At 39.0% G+C, this 22,632-nt stretch overlaps 1 protein-coding gene across 1 annotated transcript in view; it reads right to left on the bottom strand.

Annotated features, from left to right (window-relative positions):
- grin2ab (glutamate receptor, ionotropic, N-methyl D-aspartate 2A, b) overlaps positions 1-16,766 on the bottom strand; it is a 120,289-nt gene extending 103,523 nt beyond the window's left edge. The window contains exons 1-4 of the mRNA XM_067442122.1: positions 16,696-16,766; positions 15,985-16,572; positions 15,252-15,437; positions 11,005-11,400 (exon numbers count right to left, since the gene is read on the bottom strand). Of these exons, the coding sequence (XP_067298223.1) occupies positions 11,005-11,385 (381 nt within the window). The 5' untranslated portion in view covers positions 11,386-11,400; positions 15,252-15,437; positions 15,985-16,572; positions 16,696-16,766. The remainder of the gene's footprint in view (positions 1-11,004; positions 11,401-15,251; positions 15,438-15,984; positions 16,573-16,695) is intronic.
- Between the last annotated feature and the right edge of the window lie 5,866 nt (positions 16,767-22,632).

Genomic DNA, 22,632 nt, shown 5'->3' with positions numbered 1-22,632 from the left:
CAGCCTTCATTTATAATACTAAGAAATATTTCTTAAATGGTTAATTGATGTCATTATTGACTCACCTTAATGTCGTTCCACACCCGTAAGACCTCCGTTCATCTTCAGAACACAGTTTAGGATATTTTATATTTAGTCAGAGAGCATATCTAAGTGTATGCACACTATACTGTCCATGTCCAGAAAGCTAATAAAAAAATCATCAAAGTAATAATAATAATAGATTTTATTAATAACGCACTTTCATTCCAAAGAATCTCAAAGTCCAACAAAGGGGAAAAAAAATGAATAACAAGTAAAAATATAGAATAATACAAACAATCAACCAACACAGAAAACTGAACAGAAACAGAGCTGATGGTGAACCGAAAACAGAGCTGATGGTGAACAGAGCTGATGGTGAACAGAGCTGATGGTGAACAGAGCTGATGGTGAACAGGAAAACAGAGCTGATGGTGGACAGAAAACAGAGCTGATGGTGAACAGAGCTGATGGTGGACAGAAACAGAGCTGATGGTGGACAGAAAACAGAGCTGATGGTGGACAGAAACAGAGCTGATGGTGGACAGAAACAGAGCTGATGGTGGACAGAAAACAGAGCTGATGGTGAACAGAAAACAGAGCTGATGGTGAACAGGAAACAGAGCTGATGGTGAACAGAAACAGAGCTGATGGTGAACAGAAAACAGAGCTGATGGTGAACAGAAAACAGAGCTGATGGTGAACAGGAAACAGAGCTGATGGTGAACAGGAAACAGAGCTGATGGTGAACAGGAAACAGAGCTGATGGTGAACAGAAAACAGAGCTGATGGTGAACAGGAAACAGAGCTGATGGTGAACAGAAACAGAGCTGATGGTGGACAGAAAACAGAGCTGATGGTGGACAGGAAACAGAGCTGATGGTGAACAGGAAACAGAGCTGATGGTGAACAGAAAACAGAGCTGATGGTGAACAGAGCTGATGGTGAACAGAAAACAGAGCTGATGGTGAACAGAAAACAGAGCTGATGGTGAACAGAGCTGATGGTGAACAGAAACAGAGCTGATGGTGGACAGAAACAGAGCTGATGGTGAACAGAGCTGATGGTGGACAGAAACAGAGCTGATGGTGAACAGAAACAGAGCTGATGGTGGACAGAAACAGAGCTGATGGTGAACAGAAACAGAGCTGATGGTGAACAGAAACAGAGCTGATGGTGGACAGAAACAGAGCTGATGGTGGACAGAAACAGAGCTGATGGTGGACAGAAACAGAGCTGATGGTGGACAGAAACAGAGCTGATGGTGAACAGAAACAGAGCTGATGGTGAACAGAAAACAGAGCTGATGGTGAACAGAAACAGAGCTGATGGTGAACAGAAACAGAGCTGATGGTGAACAGAAACAGAGCTGATGGTGAACAGAAACAGAGCTGATGGTGGACAGAAACCAGAGCTGATGGTGGACAGAAAACAGAGCTGATGGTGAACAGAAAACAGAGCTGATGGTGGACAGAAAACAGAGCTGATGGTAAACAGAAACAGAGCTGATGGTGAACAGAAAACAGAGCTGATGGTGAACAGAAAACAGAGCTGATGGTGAACAGAAAACAGAGCTAATGCTGAACAGAAAACAGAGCTGATGGTGAACAGAAAACAGAGCTAATGCTGAACAGAAAACAGAGCTGATGGTGAACAGAAAACAGAGCTGATGGTGAACAGAAAACAGAGCTGATGGTAAACAGAAACAGAGCTGATGGTGAACAGAAAACAGAGCTGATGGTGAACAGAAAACAGAGCTAATGCTGAACAGAAAACAGAGCTGATGGTGAACAGAAAACAGAGCTAATGCTGAACAGAAAACAGAGCTGATGGTGAACAGAAACAGAGCTGATGGTGGACAGAAACAGAGCTGATGGTGAACAGAAACAGAGCTGATGGTGAACAGAAACAGAGCTGATGGTGGACAGAAACAGAGCTGATGGTGGACAGAAACAGAGCTGATGGTGGACAGAAACAGAGCTGATGGTGGACAGAAACAGAGCTGATGGTGAACAGAAACAGAGCTGATGGTGAACAGAAAACAGAGCTGATGGTGAACAGAAACAGAGCTGATGGTGAACAGAAACAGAGCTGATGGTGAACAGAAACAGAGCTGATGGTGAACAGAAACAGAGCTGATGGTGGACAGAAACCAGAGCTGATGGTGGACAGAAAACAGAGCTGATGGTGAACAGAAAACAGAGCTGATGGTGGACAGAAAACAGAGCTGATGGTAAACAGAAAACAGAGCTGATGGTGAACAGGAAACAGAGCTGATGGTGAACAGAAACAGAGCTGATGGTGGACAGAAAACAGAGCTGATGGTGGACAGGAAACAGAGCTGATGGTGAACAGGAAACAGAGCTGATGGTGAACAGAAAACAGAGCTGATGGTGAACAGAGCTGATGGTGAACAGAAAACAGAGCTGATGGTGAACAGAAAACAGAGCTGATGGTGAACAGAGCTGATGGTGAACAGAAACAGAGCTGATGGTGGACAGAAACAGAGCTGATGGTGAACAGAGCTGATGGTGGACAGAAACAGAGCTGATGGTGGACAGAAACAGAGCTGATGGTGAACAGAAACAGAGCTGATGGTGAACAGAAACAGAGCTGATGGTGGACAGAAACAGAGCTGATGGTGGACAGAAACAGAGCTGATGGTGGACAGAAACAGAGCTGATGGTGGACAGAAACAGAGCTGATGGTGAACAGAAACAGAGCTGATGGTGAACAGAAAACAGAGCTGATGGTGAACAGAAACAGAGCTGATGGTGAACAGAAACAGAGCTGATGGTGAACAGAAACAGAGCTGATGGTGAACAGAAACAGAGCTGATGGTGGACAGAAACCAGAGCTGATGGTGGACAGAAAACAGAGCTGATGGTGAACAGAAAACAGAGCTGATGGTGGACAGAAAACAGAGCTGATGGTAAACAGAAACAGAGCTGATGGTGAACAGAAAACAGAGCTGATGGTGAACAGAAAACAGAGCTGATGGTGAACAGAAAACAGAGCTAATGCTGAACAGAAAACAGAGCTGATGGTGAACAGAAAACAGAGCTAATGCTGAACAGAAAACAGAGCTGATGGTGAACAGAAAACAGAGCTGATGGTGAACAGAAAACAGAGCTGATGGTAAACAGAAACAGAGCTGATGGTGAACAGAAAACAGAGCTGATGGTGAACAGAAAACAGAGCTAATGCTGAACAGAAAACAGAGCTGATGGTGAACAGAAAACAGAGCTGATGGTGGAAGTCTCTGTAAGTTCCAGTACACTGTGGTTAATTCCATGTATTACATTTCTCCCAGCGCTAGAGGCTTTGTTGCCACATTACCAATTCGGCAGTGTCCTGATGACGTCATCGAGGCATGACAGCTGAAGACCAGATGATGGGTCTTCATGACGATTCAAACGATGGGGATCGCCGCAGCACCATGCAGGAGGCAAACTAAGCTCTCCGGGCACTTCTGTAAACACCGGGGTCGGTGCAGAAGTCCAAGCCGCTCCACGGCCGCAAATGCGGAACAGCAGCGCAGCCAAGACTCAGTAGCCGAGAAAAGGAGGATCCCAAAAACACCAGACGCTAGCCCGGTGCATGCTTCAGCCACCATGGAGCTCAAACCCGAGGGAGACCACCAGTGAGCAGCCTACACCCAGAACAGCCACAGCGAGCATCATCAAATGTCCTTCAAACCAGAAGCAATCGCAACAATTCAAACATAAACATCAGAGAAGCGGTGAAGAACGGCGAAGGGCGAACAACGTCCTCTCAGTCAGTGGCTGCCAGCAATCAGCAACAGTCCCAATTGAAGCTCTGACTGTTAGACTAGTCACAAACATAAAATAAAATAAAATCTAATCTAATAGTACAGTTAACGATTTGTGAGTGGAGAAGCGGCAATCAGACAATGGCAGCGTCCTCTCCCCCACGTTCAAAGTAGTCCATATGTGACATCAGTTGGTTGATTCGAATATCTTGAAGCATCGAAAATATATTTTGGTCCAAAAAAAAAAAAAAAAAAAATTGTGCCAAACTGCTGAAATCATGTGACATTGGCGATCTGAATCACTGATCGATTCACTGATTCATGGCCATTTGAATCTTTATTTGAGGAACACGGAAGAGAAGACAATGCTGAATAAAGTCATAGTTTTGGTTAATTTTGTTATTCTAATTAACTAACTGATATCACATATGGACTACTTTGATGATGTTTTATTCCCTTTCTGGACATGGACAGTGCAGTGTGCATAGACTGCATATGCTCTGGGACTAAAAGATAAAATATCTCCGAAAATGAATGGAGATCTTACGGGTATGGAACAACATTAGGGTGAGTCATTAATGACATCAATTTTTGGGTGAACTAACCCTTTAAGGATTAAATCAGCATATTTCCATGCTTTCTGAAGAAGAAGTAATGAACTGAGCCAGTGCAGTTTTATTGTAGCTGACATCATCAAACTAATGTCACGGTGACATCAGCAAAGTGTCCTATAAGCTGGTTGGAGATGAGTTGGCTTTCACCCTTCAAGTGGGTTTTCTGTGCGTTACTGTCTTTTTTTATAGGCACTTGTATGGCACTGCTGATGACATCATATGATCTAATGTGCCAGTGCAACCTCAGTCTATTGTTAAATGAATAACAAGAAAATTTGATGGAGCATGTGTGGGAGATGGATAAGTGAAAAAGAATAGTGTGTGTGTGTGTGTGTGTGTGTGTGTGTGTGTGTGTGTGTGTGTGTGTGTGTGTGTGCACATCCACTTCTAAGTGAATGTTACATATTTAATTTATGTCAGCCCCTATATTTTGTTCTCTTCTCCCATAAGGCACCTCTCTAATACAGATGGGATAAAAGCAGCTTCAATGGGGCAGAAAACCGCTTTTCCTCCTGTTTTTTTCCTTCCATCTTATCCACCTCATATAGACCCTAAACACATATGCCCAGACCTCATTCCAGAAGCTGAACATGCGAACCACATAAAGCAGCTCATAGAATATTCAGTCCTGCCCCCTTGGTGAGCGTTAGTGCCTGTGTACGAGTGCTCCCTGCCCTTTCTTTCCCACATGGAAGGCGGAAACATGGTTAAAAAGATGCGTCCCCGTGCCTTCATTTTTAATAAAGCGCGAGAAGGAAAACCTGGGTGAAGCATCCTCAAGGAACCTCACATACACGCTCTCAAAACACACTTACGCACCCCCATGAGGGCAACACAAAAAGACATGCAGTTGAACTTGATCAAAGAGAGGCAAGAGACACAGAGGAACAAGAGCGAAAGGATGTATATAACTGTAGAGATAAAGGCCATTCTGAAACTTTTTAAAGGGATGGTTCACTCACAAAATAAATTCTGGTATTATTTTTACGTCAATTCAACTTGGATCAAAAAAAGAACACAATTTGAATAATCTTTACATGGTTCTGTCCAACTCCTACTCGCTCAAATCTCTCCTTTTGTGTTTCATGGGGAAAAAACAGCAGCATACAAGTTAAGAGGGTGAGAACATTTTAAGTGTGGGTAACTAATCCGGGTGAATGAAAATTCTGTCATCATTTACTCACCCTCATATATCCAACATGCAAGCCTATGACTCTTTCTTCTGTAGAAGAGAAGATATTTTAATAAATGTTTATGTTTACACAATGGAAGTTAAACTGTTTGGTTACAACATTTTTCAAAATATCTTTTATGTTCTGCACAAGTAAGAAATGCTTACGGGCCTCAAAGTATAATTGACTTTGAGAATTGATATAATACCTGCTGCAGTTAGAGATTAACTGTTAATCCTGTGATGGGTCTACTGATAATGGTATACAGCCAGCGTTTTGAACAAAATCCACTTTCACTCTCGACAGTATAGTAACATTATAAATATTTGCCTAATTTTCACCATCAAGTACAATTTGTGAAAAAAAATTACTCTTGACAAGACAAAAATTATATGTAGACTCAAATGTAGGGCAAAAGGTTCATGCATGCAAAAATTACAATTTAGGATGCCAAACATTATTGTGTTATACAGTACTTTGAGATCACCATTACATATATCTAACACAATTAAATTTAACACAGTTGACACATTTACCTATATTGACACTGAAGCCGTTTCATTCTGATCAGTCTGATGCAAAAAAAAACAGAAGCTTCCCAAGCTGACCTTAATGTAATGGTCAGAGGATAAATAAATTGTTTACAAATACCATTTGGCTTGATATTTTGAAGCCAATGTGAATGTGAATTATGCTTTTCGTGCCAATGTAAATTACCACTCAAAAGTAAATGAAAAAAAAAATGAAAGAAATGTATAACTTTATTCAGCAAAGATGCATTAAACTCATGAAAACGTTATAAAAGATAAAAGATTTCCAATCCAAAAACGCATTTTTTGTTTGTTTGTTATTTTCCATTCTTTAAAATATTTTATTATCAGGACCCCACAAATATTCCCTCCTTGCATTATTATACATCATATTCAACATTATATAGTAGTTTAATGCAGTGATGTCACTCAAACGCTTTGAATAATCATACTACGAACTGGTGATTTAAATGAGGTTTGTGCCATTCCAGTGCGTATGTGCTTCAGATGATCAATGCAATTGCAAGACAGCATGTCAAAATGACTAGGCCTATTTCCAAACTGGAAATGGTTAGTTCATCCCCCAAAAAAATTATTCAGCATTTACTCACTCATGTCTTTGCGGATCACTTAACTTTTGAAGGACCATGGTACAGTATATGCACGATTGCACATTGCTGTAAATCTGTTCAACATAGAAATCACTCAATTGATTATTTTTTATGATGTCTTTATAATATTTTTTTGGATCTTTTAAGTTTTAGAGGAATGACCTTTAAAATGAGAAACAGAAATCTCAGGTTTAAATTTTTTTTTTAAATCTTCACTTGTGTTTGGACATTAAGCCAAGTCTTAAATAAAACTAACTCTATATTGCAAATCATATTGTTTACATCAAGGATACATATCGCATTTTTATATTGCGATGTATCAGCTAAATAACAAAATTAGCTTGTTAACATGCAATTCATTTTTCCAATTTAACACATTAAAAATATTTAATGCAATTAACGCAGCATCCATTTTTTTCTGTCATCCTTTGGTTAGTGTGCCATTTAATGGCCATGCTCTTATTTATGCAAATGCTTTTAAACCATTCAAGCGCGACAAGACAAGAGAATGTGCTGTCTGTGAATGTGTGATACACAACGTGCAGAAAGACACACACCAGTCAGACAGACAGCAACTTATTTGAATAATGTTAAAGGGGTGATGAATTAAGAAATCATCTTTCCCTTAAGCCTTTGCTATATAAAATGTCTTGGTAATATAAGAATATCCTGTAGGTTTCGGAGCTGAAAACTTCCTTGTTAGTAAAAAAATAAATAAAGTTTTTATAGACACCAGGCCCAGAAGACGAGGCTCTCAAATCAATGGCGTAATAGAAGGGGGAAAACAACGCCTCTACAGATAAATGTGTACGCCTGCTTCTGTAGCGCCACCCACCGACTCGTGCAGCCAAACTAGCAATAAACATGCCGAAGATAGCAAGATAATCGATTTGCAGACATATTGATATTAAAACACGATGCTGTTTCTTCTAAATTGGATACGACAGGAATGGTGCAACACACTTATGTGAGTAAAACATGTTTTATATATATATATATATATATATATATATATATATATATATATATATATATATATATATATATATATATATATATATATAAGTAATAGTATTGCATTGTTACAGATCGTTTTGATTATGTGTAATTGTCTAAAATGACATACCATAGCAAGCTTTCACAGGGCTGGAGAATTCCTTATTTGTTGGTTCATTGTGATTCGGGATCAGACTGCCAGGGCTTGCAAAGCCCAACGTCCCGGGTCTATGTGTTTTCCAGACGGGCTACCAAAACGCAAGCACGTCGGTTGCGTTTCAGTCTTTTAAGAAAGTAAAAATGCACAATGTTTCCTGTGATGGGTAGGTTTAGGGGCAGGGGCAGTGTAAGGGAATAGAAAATACGGTACAGTATAAAATCCATTACGCCTATGGAAAGTCCCCATAAAACATGGAAACACTACGTGTGTGTGTGTGTGTGTGTGTGTGTGTGTGTGTGTGTGTGTGTGTGTGTGCGTTCAACTTCATTTCTAAAAAATACACCTTATAATTGTGAAAAGGATCTGATCATTGTGATATTGCGATATCTGATGGTGACTGTGTCTTTATATTTCTGTTTATTTCAGACTTGGAAATGCATTGTGCTTGACAGGTTACTGCACAGCTGATACAGCAATGGCTATATCAGCCTGAGTATCAAAAGGAACTCTGGTGGATGATTTAAAGAAGGGATGAAAAGCGTTATGGGAAATAGCAAGCAGGGGGCCTCTTAATGTTTGAGTTTCATTCACATCAGCCCCAACATTTGACTCCCTAAGCAGCGCTTCCCTCCTGAAGAGTCTCTTCAATTATTACCCTCCAAGCTCAACAGCAGCACCGGGGCCTAATGTGTCAAAACGAAGTTGGATGTCGCTCCGAGGAAATTAGATAATGAAAAATCAGAACCTTATGAATTCTAAGCACCTTTCAATACTTTCCATCACAAACAACTCGTCATATATAGAAAGAGAGGATACCATTTCAGGGTTTTTGCTGGGTCAGAAATGTCTTTTGGTGGTGGACAAACATGGTCAACCACACACAAAGTAAAAAGTATCCTGCGCGCCCAGTACTGACAATAAATCCAAAATAAAATGCGAAGAAATGTTTGAAATATTAAAGGTAGGGTAGGCTGTGTCATTTTTAGAGAGGCTAGCAATATCAGGCTAGCTTTGAAATCATAAGATATCACCCTTACTTCAGAGTGTCTCTAATACAGCAGGGAGCCAACAAACAAAAGATGATTTTAAACGAGAGATGACGTTAAACTACCTCATGTCTCAAAGCACAAAAAATTAGAATAATAATGAACAGTAACCTAAACAGCACTGATATGTACCACCTGACTGCTGCAGATTCACTTCGGCTGAGATAGTGTTGCTATGAAACACAAATTTGAGTCACAAACTACTTCTAACAACACAGGTACCATATCTTCTAAATTACAGTAGTGAGAGCAGCATAAGCTTGTTGTTTTGGTTCAGGAGGAACTCTAAAAGGTTACAGACGTCGGTCTACTCTTCCTAGCATGAAATCGCACTGTACAAATAAAACCATAAAATGTTCGTCCAATTACATCATCAAACTTCCAAATCATTGGATTCAGGTGTTCCAGTCACTTGCATGACCACAGGTGTATAAAATCAAGCACCTTGGCATGCAGACGCTTCAACAAACATTTGTGAAAGAATGGGTCACTTTCAGGAGCTCAGTGAATTCAGTTGCCACCTGTGCTCAAGAACAGTGCATAGAGCGCTTCATGGAATGGGTTTCCGTGGCCGAGCAGCTGCATCCAAGCTTTATTTCATCAAGTGCAATGCAAAGTGTCAGATGCAGTGGTGTAAAGCAGTTTTTTCCAGACCTTTCCTGGAGGACCCCCAACCTTACACATTTTATATGTCTCCCATATTTGACACACCCACTTCTGGTCTTGCAGTCTCTAATAATGAGCTTATGAGATAAATCAGGCGTGTTAGATGAGGGACATACAAAATGTGCAGTGCTGGGGGTCCTCCAGGACAGGTTTGAAAACCACTGGTGTAAAGCACGCCGCCACTGGACTCTACAGCAGTGGAGATGTGTTCTCTGGAGCGAAGAATCACATTTATCTGTCTGGCAATCCAATGGACGAGTCTGGGTTTGGCAGTTGCCAGGAGAACGGTACTTGCCTGACTGCACTGTGCCAAGTGTAAAGTTTGGTGAAATCATGCTCCCAACTTTATGGGAACAGTTTGGGGATGGCCCCTACCTGTTCCAACATGACTGTGCACCAGTGCACAAAGTAAGGTTTCAGGAGCATTTTAAAGCAAGCGGCTATCAGCAGGTACCGGTACTGCAGAATGGCAGATATTGATGTCATTAAATCATCAATAAATCTTTGGCGGGACAAAGATTTATCTTGGCAATTTATATTTGCAATGCAGGAAACATCCTGTGTTTAACAGCAGCTCTTAAATAGTACCTATTAACTTTACAAAAATAAATGCACATAGCATAAAAATTAAAATATCCTAAACATTGTCTGGTTTAAGCAAGAAACGTTCCTAAGCATGACAGAATAGCACAAATCTACTTTGTAGTTATTTCATCACAGTTAAAAGAGATTGTGCATTCGCCTAAAATTATCAAATCACTTTTTGGAAGGGTAGTTTGAAGTGAACTCAGCCAGATGATGCAATGGGATGACATGGCCGCCTACAAGAAGTTTCTACAGTTTATGTGGATGAACAATATGTAGTAATAGCCCAATAGTCAAACGTATCCATTTGATAATATGAACATTAAAACATAAAACATCAAGATGTATACTGTAAAAATGACAGCATCAATGAATCAATGTGCAATCATAAACTTTTTCAGCTTTAACACTAAACTCTTTGTGGCAGATTTGTCACTAACCCAGCCACAGGTTTCTGTCACACCCACACAACTGCAACCGATTTTGCTATAAACACAGCTTATTGCCAACTTTGCAAAAACAAACAGACAGATAGAGGGACAGTGACAGAAAGACTGGCAATTTGTCAGGCTTTATCTGATGCAGATGGCATGACTGATAAAGAAAATCTGCCAGGTATCTGAATTATGTCTCATTTAATGCCAAACAGCTAGAGTTGAAAACATGGCATTGAATATTTGAAATCAAGCTTTCTGTTTAGGCCTTGGTGGAAAACACCTGACTGATGCCAGATATGATGAAATATTCTGCGGTGGGTTGCTGTATATGCCTAAGCGAAATAAGATGGCAAATAAGGTGCAAACAGGCAGCCAGGAAGGAATGCATGCTTACCTTTTCAGCCATAGTCATGGCAGAGCCGCCATGGATTCCCAGTATGGGCATGGAAGTCTGAGAGGAAACAAAGTCTAGCATTTGTGCTACGGCTTCTTGGTCCGTGCCGTCTCCATAGACCAGCCCGTGCAGTCTCTGTCGGGACATGAGTTCACACAGGTGTGTGAGCATGCTTCCTGGGTCCGTCTGGTTCACCTGGACGCTGAGTACGGTCACATCCAGAGGCGCACCAATCCCACGAACTGGACGCAGGGCTGATTCGGATACAGTTGGGGTCTGGCCCAGGATCACAGCTACACTCAGGGTTGGAGGCTTCTCTGCAGCATGCGACCAACCCAGCAAAGCCCATAAGACCATCAACCAGACTACAGCTCCCATCATTCCTGGCTTCAGCCCCTGTCAAGATAAGAAGCTTTAAAAGGATGCAAAACATGCTCAGGTACCCATAACATCTTAACAAATCAGGCATACTAGACCTAAACTAGACCAAAATCAGGTAACACACAGACATAAATAACATCCGGCCTATTACTCTGCACGCAATGATTCAGAGAGGGGGTCTGGGATTGAATGGAAAGTGAAAACGAAGACAAGGTTACGATGGCATGGTACTCTGTTCAACTATTCAATCATTCAAGTCAATACTTTTTAATTAGTCTAAAAAGTTAAATGGAACAGTGGTTCACTTATTAGCAATTAACTGTGATGTACTGTCTTACAATATGTCAGCGTGGTTGCATTTAAATGGCCTGTCTAATTGTTAGGACTCTTCAATAGTTTATTACGATTCTAGGCTGAATTTGATGCCTGAATGATTCCAGATGGCTAGTGTAGCTGTCTCTTAAATTATAGTAATAATTGATGAAACCATGCACTAACTGGAGTGCATTATAACTTCATGAGAGAAAGAACAGCTTACACATGGTTAAATTTAAGTGCGCTGATGTCAGCGGTTCAAAGATGGTTCAGTCTCAGGAGATTGAATGTAAAAGTCAACTTCATAATGGAGGAATTCCATACCACGTTCTTTTTTTCTGTGGAACACAAAATTACATGTATTCCTCAACAGCAGCTCTATTCCATAAAACATAATGGTAAGTCCATACATACTCACTGGTAAGTCAATCAGCACCCATTCCTTTTCATTTTCACTGTATGGAAAACAGCAGTGTGAACAGTTCCTGAAAACATCTCCTTTTGTGTTACACAGAAGAAAACCATACTGGTTTGATATAACAGGGAGAGTCACTGACTGATGATATTCCTTTTAGTAAATAAATAGATTTTTTAATTTGGCCTCTTTTATCCAGGTAGAGATACTTGCTATCAATTGCTTTGATAGCAAGATTGATCAAATTCACTCTGAACTTTTCACTCTCAGAAATGTCACTGGATACACCTGCTTCCTCCCTAGAGTTCAGTCATCAGTCATATTTGCACCTCCATTTTATTCACTGACTACCATTGGGACACAGCCACCAAACACAGATGAAAAAGTACTCTGATGTTGAGAATTATCTGAGCATTAGTCAAATATTCTGTTTCTTATTCAAGTCTGGTTGAGGATGTCATTGGTAACACACTGACATAAACAGGACATATACTGTATAGCATCATAAAATAGTCAGTTCGTCTCTTAATGTATGTGCCAGGGCATGTAATTTGAAATCAATACCCATCATGACACACAAATCAATAAAATGTAATGAACCCCAGTCTCCACAGCTTAAAATTTGGGAGTTTGTTTTGGGTGCGCAGGAATGAACAATATGATAAGAATGTGCTGCCATCAGCTTCTGCAAATACTACCATTTTATATCACCAGTCCTCAACAAAGGACAACGCTAAATGCAGAAGCTCATATGCACAGCTTAACAGAAAAAGTATTACCCTGCAATGTCAGACACTGAATATATTGCACATGCATATGGGTAGTTGCGATTTAATATGGACATGAACTTTGTTTTCAACTTAAACGCAAACGTATAAAATGTATATTTAAATAAGATATTATATGTTTATACAAAAATACAATTATATATATATATATATATATATATATACATATATATATATATATATATATATAATTGTATTTTTATATATTATATGTATATATATACATATATATATTATATATATATATACATACATATATATACATACATACATACATATATATATATATATATATATATAATTTTTTTAATCACCTACATGTGACAAACGAAACTCTCATATTAGATGGCGTATATCATGACACTGCATGACAGGACTGCTGTTATACAGCATGTGTGTGTGTGTGTGTGTGTGTGTGTGTGTGTGTGTGTGTGTGTGTGTGTGTGTGTGTGTGTGTGTGTGTGTGTGTGTGTGTGTGTAATTAAATTGACATTACTGATATTTATTACTAATATTTTAAAATCACAACATTAGTACATCATTGCGGGAACAGAAAATAAGTGGATAACGGTTATCGGGTGATGTATTATATAATTCCTCCTACAATATCATTTTTAACTAAATGAAGCAAGACTTGTTTAACACTCAACAAACTAATAATTTATTGATGCGTTTTAAATTGTTGGCAAACACTTACTGCAGAGAGTAAGAGGGTTTAGCTTCTGACAGCTAAAACATTTAGCTGTATTGTGAAGCATACTAATTAGTGCCAATCACATAATTGCTTAATTGCTTTTTTGATGGTTGCACTGGTAGTTTGTGAAGGTCCAAAAGTGTTGCGTGCATCAATGACTGCATTACAGATTCCAGAGGCTGGCAATTGTGCTCTGTTGCCCCTGTAACTCTCTCATTTAGTATACTCGCTAACATTCATAATTTGCATGCTCACTGAGCTACCCCAGAAAAGCATCCATGCCCTTAAGCCTAACCCAGAGTAGCACTTAGTGTTTGTGAATGTAGTGCATCAATCTGCATCTCGTTCACTCCTTCTGCATGTGCATCTGTCAGATTTGTTGGACATTTTACAAGTAAACGGTGTGTAATGTTTTCAGTCACATTAGACAATCACCTTCACCCTAAGCTTGCAGGATACAACTGAAGAGCAGCCAAGGTTCAAAATAAAGACTGTTCGTTTCACTCGCATACAAAAACAGACCCGTGGCTTTTTACGCATCAAAATTTAAGCAACGCTGCCAAAAAACATCTTGCCAATAGGAGTGTTTGTACGAGTGAGGTTTGAATATATGCCTAGAAGTACCAACCATAGTTTTGATGGTCTGTCACAGCTCATATTTCATAATTCAAGACCACAGTGTAAAGTGCGAAGTGCAGATCGGCTCCTCCGTAAGCAGAATACCACTGCTGAGATCACTTCTCTACGCAGGCGAATGGGGAGGTTGTGGGTGGATTTCTGAGTTTGACTGTGTGGAAAGGTTGAGGGGTCAACAGTTATGAGTACTCTCAAAATAAGCACCTGCACTAGGTCCTCCTCCCCCATCTATCCGTTTCTCTGACCAACAACACGTATGCTCGTTTATTCTTCTGTTTAAGACCTAAACATGTTCTACCCAAGTATGTGAACGCAGACACTTCTAGCCATGCAAAGCTTATGATGTGTGTGGAAAACTGGTATCGCTGACATTACTGTGCTTTTTTATGGTTAGTTTTCTCTCTTAACTACTGTCATGGCAAAAGCAACAGTTTGGAGAGAATCTTGCCATGCAAGTTTAAAGTCACTGTGTTTACAGAAACTTTATTAATTTTTAATTGCACAAAATTTTGCTGCTAACTCCATTACCCCTTGAGTCCTGAGGTTTGTTACCAGCAAGAGAATGTTCAACAGGGCTTTGCATTGGCCAAGTGCTCAAGTCTGTGTTTGCATACTTGTGTAAATAATTTGTCTAGCCTAAAGTGTAACAAGAGTTCTCTCAATATAGCAAACCTAAGAATGCATTGCTGTATATCTGGGTGTTCAGTTAAGGTCATTTTTTCAAGGCATGCATAAGTGTCTCTATACATGAATGTGTGGGTAGGGAGGGGGCGGTTTTGAAATATTTCAGCTCCTAAATTTGCATCCTCCATTACAGGAAAGACTATTTCAGGCCTGGTCCTGTAAGCAAGAGGAAAACATCAAAAATGTGCTTGGACAACGTGACTGCACCCAAATCTGCAAGTCCCTCATTCCCCATTTAGACTGAACCCGCGAAACAACGGCGCCCCCTGTCGGATATCCCTGTCCGCCGCTTCACACCTATTACTAAGCGTTCAATATTTAAAACGTATCTTACCTTGCGTGTCACGAGGTGTCGGTGAAGAAGACTCGCCGTGGTTGAAATGTGCCATCTGTGAAACTGACCGATGTCTTGTGAATGTTATCCACGAAGATTTCCTCAAAGAGAAGGCGCGTTTCTCGGCGCATTTTTTTTTCAGACCTTCGGTGAACCACCTTAACAGGAGCTTAAGTATGCAATGTTCTGAAAGAAAGTCAACCAAAATCCTTATACTAGGTTAGCAAAAATGACAAAACTCATTATTTAGTGTATTTCTACAACTTCACGCTCGTGTTCATAAAGAAAAGCCACACCAAAAGGTTTCTTGAGTGGGCAAACTGATCTGCGTGGAAGCGTTACGGTTCCCCCGCACAGAACCAAGTAACCTCAGAGTCTGACTACAATACCACATAGGCGTGTTTTGAAGAATACCCATCAGTGCGCTTCGACAGTTTTGTCAGTGATGCAATAAGGTGTGTGTGAGAGACCTGGTGTGTTTAAATAACGGCCGGTGTGGTATTCCCCTCACGCGCGCGCGGGGTTTGTCTATGTAGGGCGCTCGCTCGCGCAGCAGGTGTTGCGCATCAAGGCGGTTGAAATAATTTCTCCCGTCACGAAAATAAGCCGACGATTTAGTCAACGGGAGGATCCGACGACTCCCATTTGAATGAGAGAGCGAACCCACATTTGCTAAGGACAATAATATGTGAGTCTTTGTTGTTTTATTGAAAGTAAAAAGAGAACAACTTACCTAATATCCCGGTCATACATTTCCAATATACCAGTCAGGAATTTAATTACACCGTGTCCTCATTAGTCATCGTATAACCTTGCTGTTTCTTTATAAACAAACAAATCCGTCAAGTTCAGCGCTCTTAACGGCGTAATTCCACCAGTGTCCTTGTGGTTTCCGTGTCCATTCCTGACAGAGGTTCACCAGAAAAGGGGAAGGGAAATACGTTCAATGATTCAGTCGACATTAAACGACCACATGGCTTTTTCACCCTAATATTTGTGTTATTTATTTCTGAGTCTCGGGCGCTTTCCGCAGTGGAGCTTGTGGAACAGGTCCGCGTGCCTCCACTGAGGGGATTCCGTCAATATCGCATCCTTTTGGAGAAAACTGCAACACGCCGTATTCAGACGTTAAAACGCCAATAACGGGAATTAGATCTATTTCGGATATAGATTCCTCTGCGACACCATCGACTGAACTCGAGACATCATGGCAAACTGTCGAGCGCGTGTACGCTCCTTAACATCTCAGCGCGGAATTGAGACTATACTGGCCAATGCCTCCCACGCGCTCCGCGCCAAATTCAACTCAGTTCTCTTCCACCTATAATTAAACATAAACATATACGTTTTAGAGAGGTATATTTTCTGTATGTAAAGGCAGATGGACTAGTCTTATCTCTTATCTGAGAAAAATAATTTGGTTATGCCACCCAACTTTACAGACCATTGCTCTCAGACGCACACTCCATGAATCAAGTAGATGTTAGATTGAGAGTCTCTCTCTCTCTCTCTCTCTCTCTCTCTCTCTCTCTCTCTCTCTCTCTCTCTCTCTCTCTCTCTCTCTCTCTCTCTCTCTCTCATCACACACATGAATACAGTCAAATGATAATGAGCGCCATTAACAGTCCCTGCGCATGATGGGCGCGTCAAAACTGAGGAAAATTCTCAATCACACGACGCCTCAGTAAACAACCAATTTTCCCTCTCGATGTTGTAAAACCACGTCCCATCCACTGTCGCCTCCACGTGTTAAAGAGAGCAAACAGTTCAACGAACCGACTCCTGTCTGTCTCAATGCAAACGGGGATTTTGGACTTGCTCCGTTTGCGCCAAAATTGGTGGTTCTTTATGAGTCAGATTCTCCCAGCTGTGTAATTTCCCTGTAGGAAATCCACGGAAGCCGCTATGATCCCCAACTCATGCAATTAAATCAAATGATTTTATGCTTTAAGATCATTCACCCAGTCAAATGAAAACTGCTTGACGAATCTATTTAAAGACTTTTAAACTTCAGATTATGACAGCTCGGTGTCGTGTCCCCTTATATTTTTTATACAAGTGGATTTTAAAATGCAAATATTTGTATGCTGCACCATTACTGTGGTGGGTGTAAAAATATGTTTGTGGTCTGCCAAAAACTTCCCATTTTAATTCTTGATTTAAGATTCGAAAAAGTTATGAAGTTACCATGGTTACTAAACAAACTGAACAGGATTCTGAGGATGTTTCTGTCATACAGCTCCTGGTCATGTCTAACCCCACAAAACCTGTGCCAGCACCACAGAAAGTTCAGCAGATTTCCACAGAATCCATAGTTTTACACATTCCGCACCAAAGCCAGTTGTTTATTTGGCCTATTTTCATTATTCATTTGTAATCTCTAAATACTATAAGCAATGTTACAGCACATTATACCATATTGAAATTCATTTTGCAGCTTCTCCCCCCCAAAAATAGCGCACAAAATAATTATTTAAACCACAGATTCCACCAGGGCTTAGTCATGTCTTATATCGCCTATGGGTAGTGAGTGAGTCAGGACTGCCACTGGTACCCCCTGAAAAAACTATAGGTACATAATGTCCCTGTATATAGACACATTTAGAGTAATGACACCAATGCTATTCCAAAAGAGATAGCTGAATCTTATTTCAAATGTCAGTTTGAAATGGTCAGTTTAACATATTTTTGAAAGCATTGGTAGCACTTTATACTGCTATATTCAACAACACAGACCACACAGAAAACTACATTTTGAATATGATGGAACACTACAAAACCATTTAACACATACAAACACATACATGCATACAGAAGTTATATGCCTCAGGAACATTCTTTGTCTTGCTGTTTATCCTTACAAGCATTATAATGACTCATAGCCTGACCTTTATATACTAATTCCTATTTTAAAAACGACCCATCTTGACAACCTGCATTGATTACATTGATTTTGATGTGAAGCAATTACAGCATTGCAAACCTCCACAAAGTAGTTTTGATGCATCTAAACTTAAACAAACACTCACATATCATAATGCATTGCTGCCTTTTGTTACCCCCAGCGTTTTTTGTCTTCCTCAGCTGGCCAATCATGTTTCAGAATAGGCAGGAAAAGGACGTTTTACAGTCCACTGGACAAATTTCAAGATGATAAACTTTACCATTTGTAACAGCAGGTCCATTGTGATTATCCATGTCTGTGTGTCTAAGTTTGGAAACCTATGCCCATTATCTGCTTGCTTGAGCAAATAATGCAAATTCATGGCTCAAAGGGAACTCTGATTTGCTTTGGCAAGAAATATTTTCCTTTAGTTTTTTCAGTTTATATGTGATCTCGTCTAGAAAACACATCAAAACTGCTAAAAGTTGTTAACGATTTTGCAGCAGCAAAATCTAACATCTGAACATTCCCATGGCTCAAACAGAAGAGAATAGCACTAGCCGTGCTAGCATAGATAAAAAAGTACAACAAAATACAACAAAGATATAAAAGTATGGAAGATATTTCTAATTAGAAAACACAGGTTTATGTATAAGTGTGTGTATGGAAGCAGCACTGAAGCTCCAGAGAATCTAACAGTTATTAAGAAATCTTTGAAATAGTGTGTGAATCACTCAAAGATAAGCACTAATTTGTGTGTATATTAATGCAGTGTTAAACTGGGTCAAATTAGGAGTTGTTTACTTAATAAATTAAAGCCCAGAACTGACTTGAAAGGAATCGCATGCAATTATCCAGAAAGCTCATAATGAAACTATTTAACTACTGAAAACAGATAATACATTTGAGACATTTTTTTTTAAGGAGAGAGCTTTGACAATTTCTTACACATTGACTAAAGAAGATTCCCCCATTTCCTTGACCTGTTTAGATTAACGAAACACATCATTGCATTTCCCTCATCTCACATCCACAAACACATATATCTGCTTACAACTAAATAAACCAAGTTAGTGCACAATACAGTAAGTCAACATCAGCATCAAAAAAATATATATATATGTGCACAACTTTAAGAATAAAAGCAATTAAGAAATAAAAGAGTACAGATGAAATGGAAGAGAGGTTAGCATGAGTCTGTCATGAGCACAAAAAAGTGGGAAAATTCTGTCTCCATGGTAACCCAATTTTCAGTGTCACCACTTTTGTTACCAAACAGACCATGCTACATTACATAAAACACACACTCACACCCCCCTTCACACACAGACAAATCTGCGCACACACTTACATGCATTCACTCAATAGAACAGCAGTGCTTCCATGACAGTTTTAGCTTTGACTTTTATACACCATCTTGTCTAATTAGACTTTTCTTTTATAAAACTACTCCTAGAGCAAACTTTTCATTTTTAACACACCACTATCCCGCAAACATGTTAGTGAGTGATTAAAAACAAAACTCAAAGACTGTTTACTCTGTTAACTAATAATTATGCAATCATGAAAATTTGCATTTGCAATTAGAATAAATTAACCCTAATCTTAGTCCTAATGCATCCATTTAGATCTGTCTTTACACACAACATTGCACAAACACGAGCCCTGATGCATGCTTTTGCACATGCTGTAACATGAACATTATATATTGCACATAAGCTAGGGGTAATGAGTTTATCATTTATATGAAAAATGCAGAAACAGCATTTTCAAGTCCTTCTCAAACACAGAGATCCAATCACTACATAGAGTTTTAAAACGTCTTTGCCATGCAATTTTGTATTTAACAGTTAAATTTATTACATGCAGTCTGATACAGTATATATGTGGAAATTAGGTTGAATAATAAATGCAGTACTTTTACAATGCAACGTGTAGTCTGTCAAAACAAAAAACAAGCAAAAATATATATTTAACTTAGAGGTCATCTCAGGCCAACAACAAACACATACTGTACTACATATAATGACAATATGACTTCTATGCATTCAATATCCAGGATATGGTCATTACATGAATCTGAATTCTCATTCTGTATTCAAAAACAGTGGGCTATTGCAGATGAGCGGGGGGGGGAAATCAAATTTAAACTGAAAGCATACTTTATGTATAGCACATGATATATTTTTCCGGGTCAGTGACATATTTGAGACCCTTATCTCATTTCAGGATTTGCCTGAATTTTGTCCCACATATAAAACATCATCTTTATGATAGGCCTGCTGTTCTGCCAATAAAAAAATGTGACAGCTGGTCAACATACAGGATAATTTCCTTTTTGACTGTGGTAATTTCAATCAGATGATCTGGTTAATGAGATGAATGAGGAGAGAATTTGAAGGTTCTTCTGAATACCAATGAGCGGGATGTACGCTATTGCAAAAACTCATAGAGCTGAAAAATGTTATGCTCATATTTCCAGCAAAGAAACTCCATAACATCAATCTTACAGAAGAGAATTAAGCAATGGATAATAACACTGCTAACCTCTTACCCTGTTGTGATTTGGTATCTTACTATTTTAGATTTAAGTGATTTATTTATGCTAATGGACATTTCAATTTGTTCCCACCTTGTTACACAGCCAGCCACAGTATAAGAATGCAGAGAAACGCCAAGGTAGTAGCAGAGTCTAAAGCAATTACAGAAGGCAAACAAATCAAAATAAGGTAAAAACAAGAATACAACAAACTAATATGCCATTGAAGCAAATCAAAATTTCGTAATAACAATATCATTACTTACCGATGACCGTAGAGCCAAGCTACGCAAGCAGTAAACAAAACACAGGTGCGTTCAATTAAACTGTCGCATTAATTTTAGACAGTGGAGACCTCTGGCGGCTGGTGGAGAAAGAACTGTCTGCAGGGTGTGACAACGGTTTTATGGAATGGTGGGATTGACAGCGGACAAGAAAAGGCGTTGATAGCGGCCAAGAGATGAAGACGGGTGAAAAAGGTTGGGCAGTTCTCAAGTTTATGCAAATATCAAGCGAAAAACCAGGCACCAGCCAATCGCTGTGAAGCCTTGTTCACACCTTTTGCAGTGCGTACGGAGCAGCACCGACGACCACAAACATAACATTTATTCATTATTATTTATTTAAAATCAAAAAGTTATCAGTAACTTTTATTTTTTTGAAAAAATCTTTCATAGACATATTAACGTTTAAACAATGTAGCCTATTATTAGTTCATTACTTCAATCCATATAAAATATCCACACATTATTCACTAATTTAGATTTAAATTATATAATTTTCATTCTACTTTTGATCCATTTGGGTGATAACAATTATTATAATTTGATAATAATTATAAATTATGTTTGTGTCCGATAACTCAAATGTAATCTTTAATCTAAAACTTTAATATATCTTTTGTTCTTTATTTATCTCGCTTAAAGGTGATGTGTGTGATTTTTTTCAATGTTAAAATACTTTATCCTTTCCCCATTTAATGTTCAGAGACAGCTATAAATAAGCCATCCAAGCAAGTGTCAAACTGCTGAAATCATGTGACATTGGCTATCCGAACCATGAATCAATCCGCTGATTCATGACTGTTTGAATCTTTATTTGAGGTTTGAAAACAAACGCGGAAGAGAAGACAATGCTGAATAGTTTTCATAGTTTTTGTTATTTTTGGACCAAAATGTATTTTTGATGCTTCAAGAGATTCTAATTAACAGCCAATCACATGCTGTGACATCAGTAGTGGACAGCCAATCACACGCTGTGGATCAGTGGAACTGAGATTCACTTCTGGCCAAGAAAAGCAGTGAGATAAATTTTTCTCTTCTGCAGAATATTACATGATTGAAAAAATATTAAGAATTTAAACAACTTTACGCTGTCTATGAAAGAGGACCATTTAAAGAAAAAACATACGTCAATGCAAGTAAAAGTTATGAAGTTAGTTTAGTTGATATATATAGATTTGAACATTTAAGCTCAGTAAGCGTCTTTTTAATAGCTTTATTTATTGATTTTAAAGCTCATTTGTATGACCTTTATGTAGGCTATTTATGTTAATTTTAACAAAGTGCCTATTAATGATTGATTAACTAAAATGATAAATGTGTAATGGATTAAGGGTATAAAAAGTACATAAATGATATCTAAATCATTCAAAATTATTATTATTATAAGCATTGTTAAAAGCCAGACACTAGTCTTTAAAAACCATTTGTTATGTAGTGACCTTTAATTTGGAGTGCAAACTGGGAAAGTGACTTTATTACATCAGAAGTATGTCACTTTACTCACAGCTGATTGGTCCAAATTCAGTTTGAGATCTCTTATCCAGAACAAAACCTGCCCTGGAGCAGGGGCCTATACAATGAAGCAGGTTTAGCTGGCTAGCCAGATATGTTTAAGCTTAGTTTGTGCCAATCCTGGGTTTTAGGTACCATTAAAATGGTTTGGCTTTTAGCTGT

The sequence above is a fragment of the Pseudorasbora parva genome, chromosome 4 (assembly GCF_024679245.1).
Source record: "Pseudorasbora parva isolate DD20220531a chromosome 4, ASM2467924v1, whole genome shotgun sequence".
NCBI lineage: Eukaryota > Metazoa > Chordata > Actinopteri > Cypriniformes > Gobionidae > Pseudorasbora > Pseudorasbora parva.
This window is presented reverse-complemented; position numbering and strand designations above follow the sequence as displayed.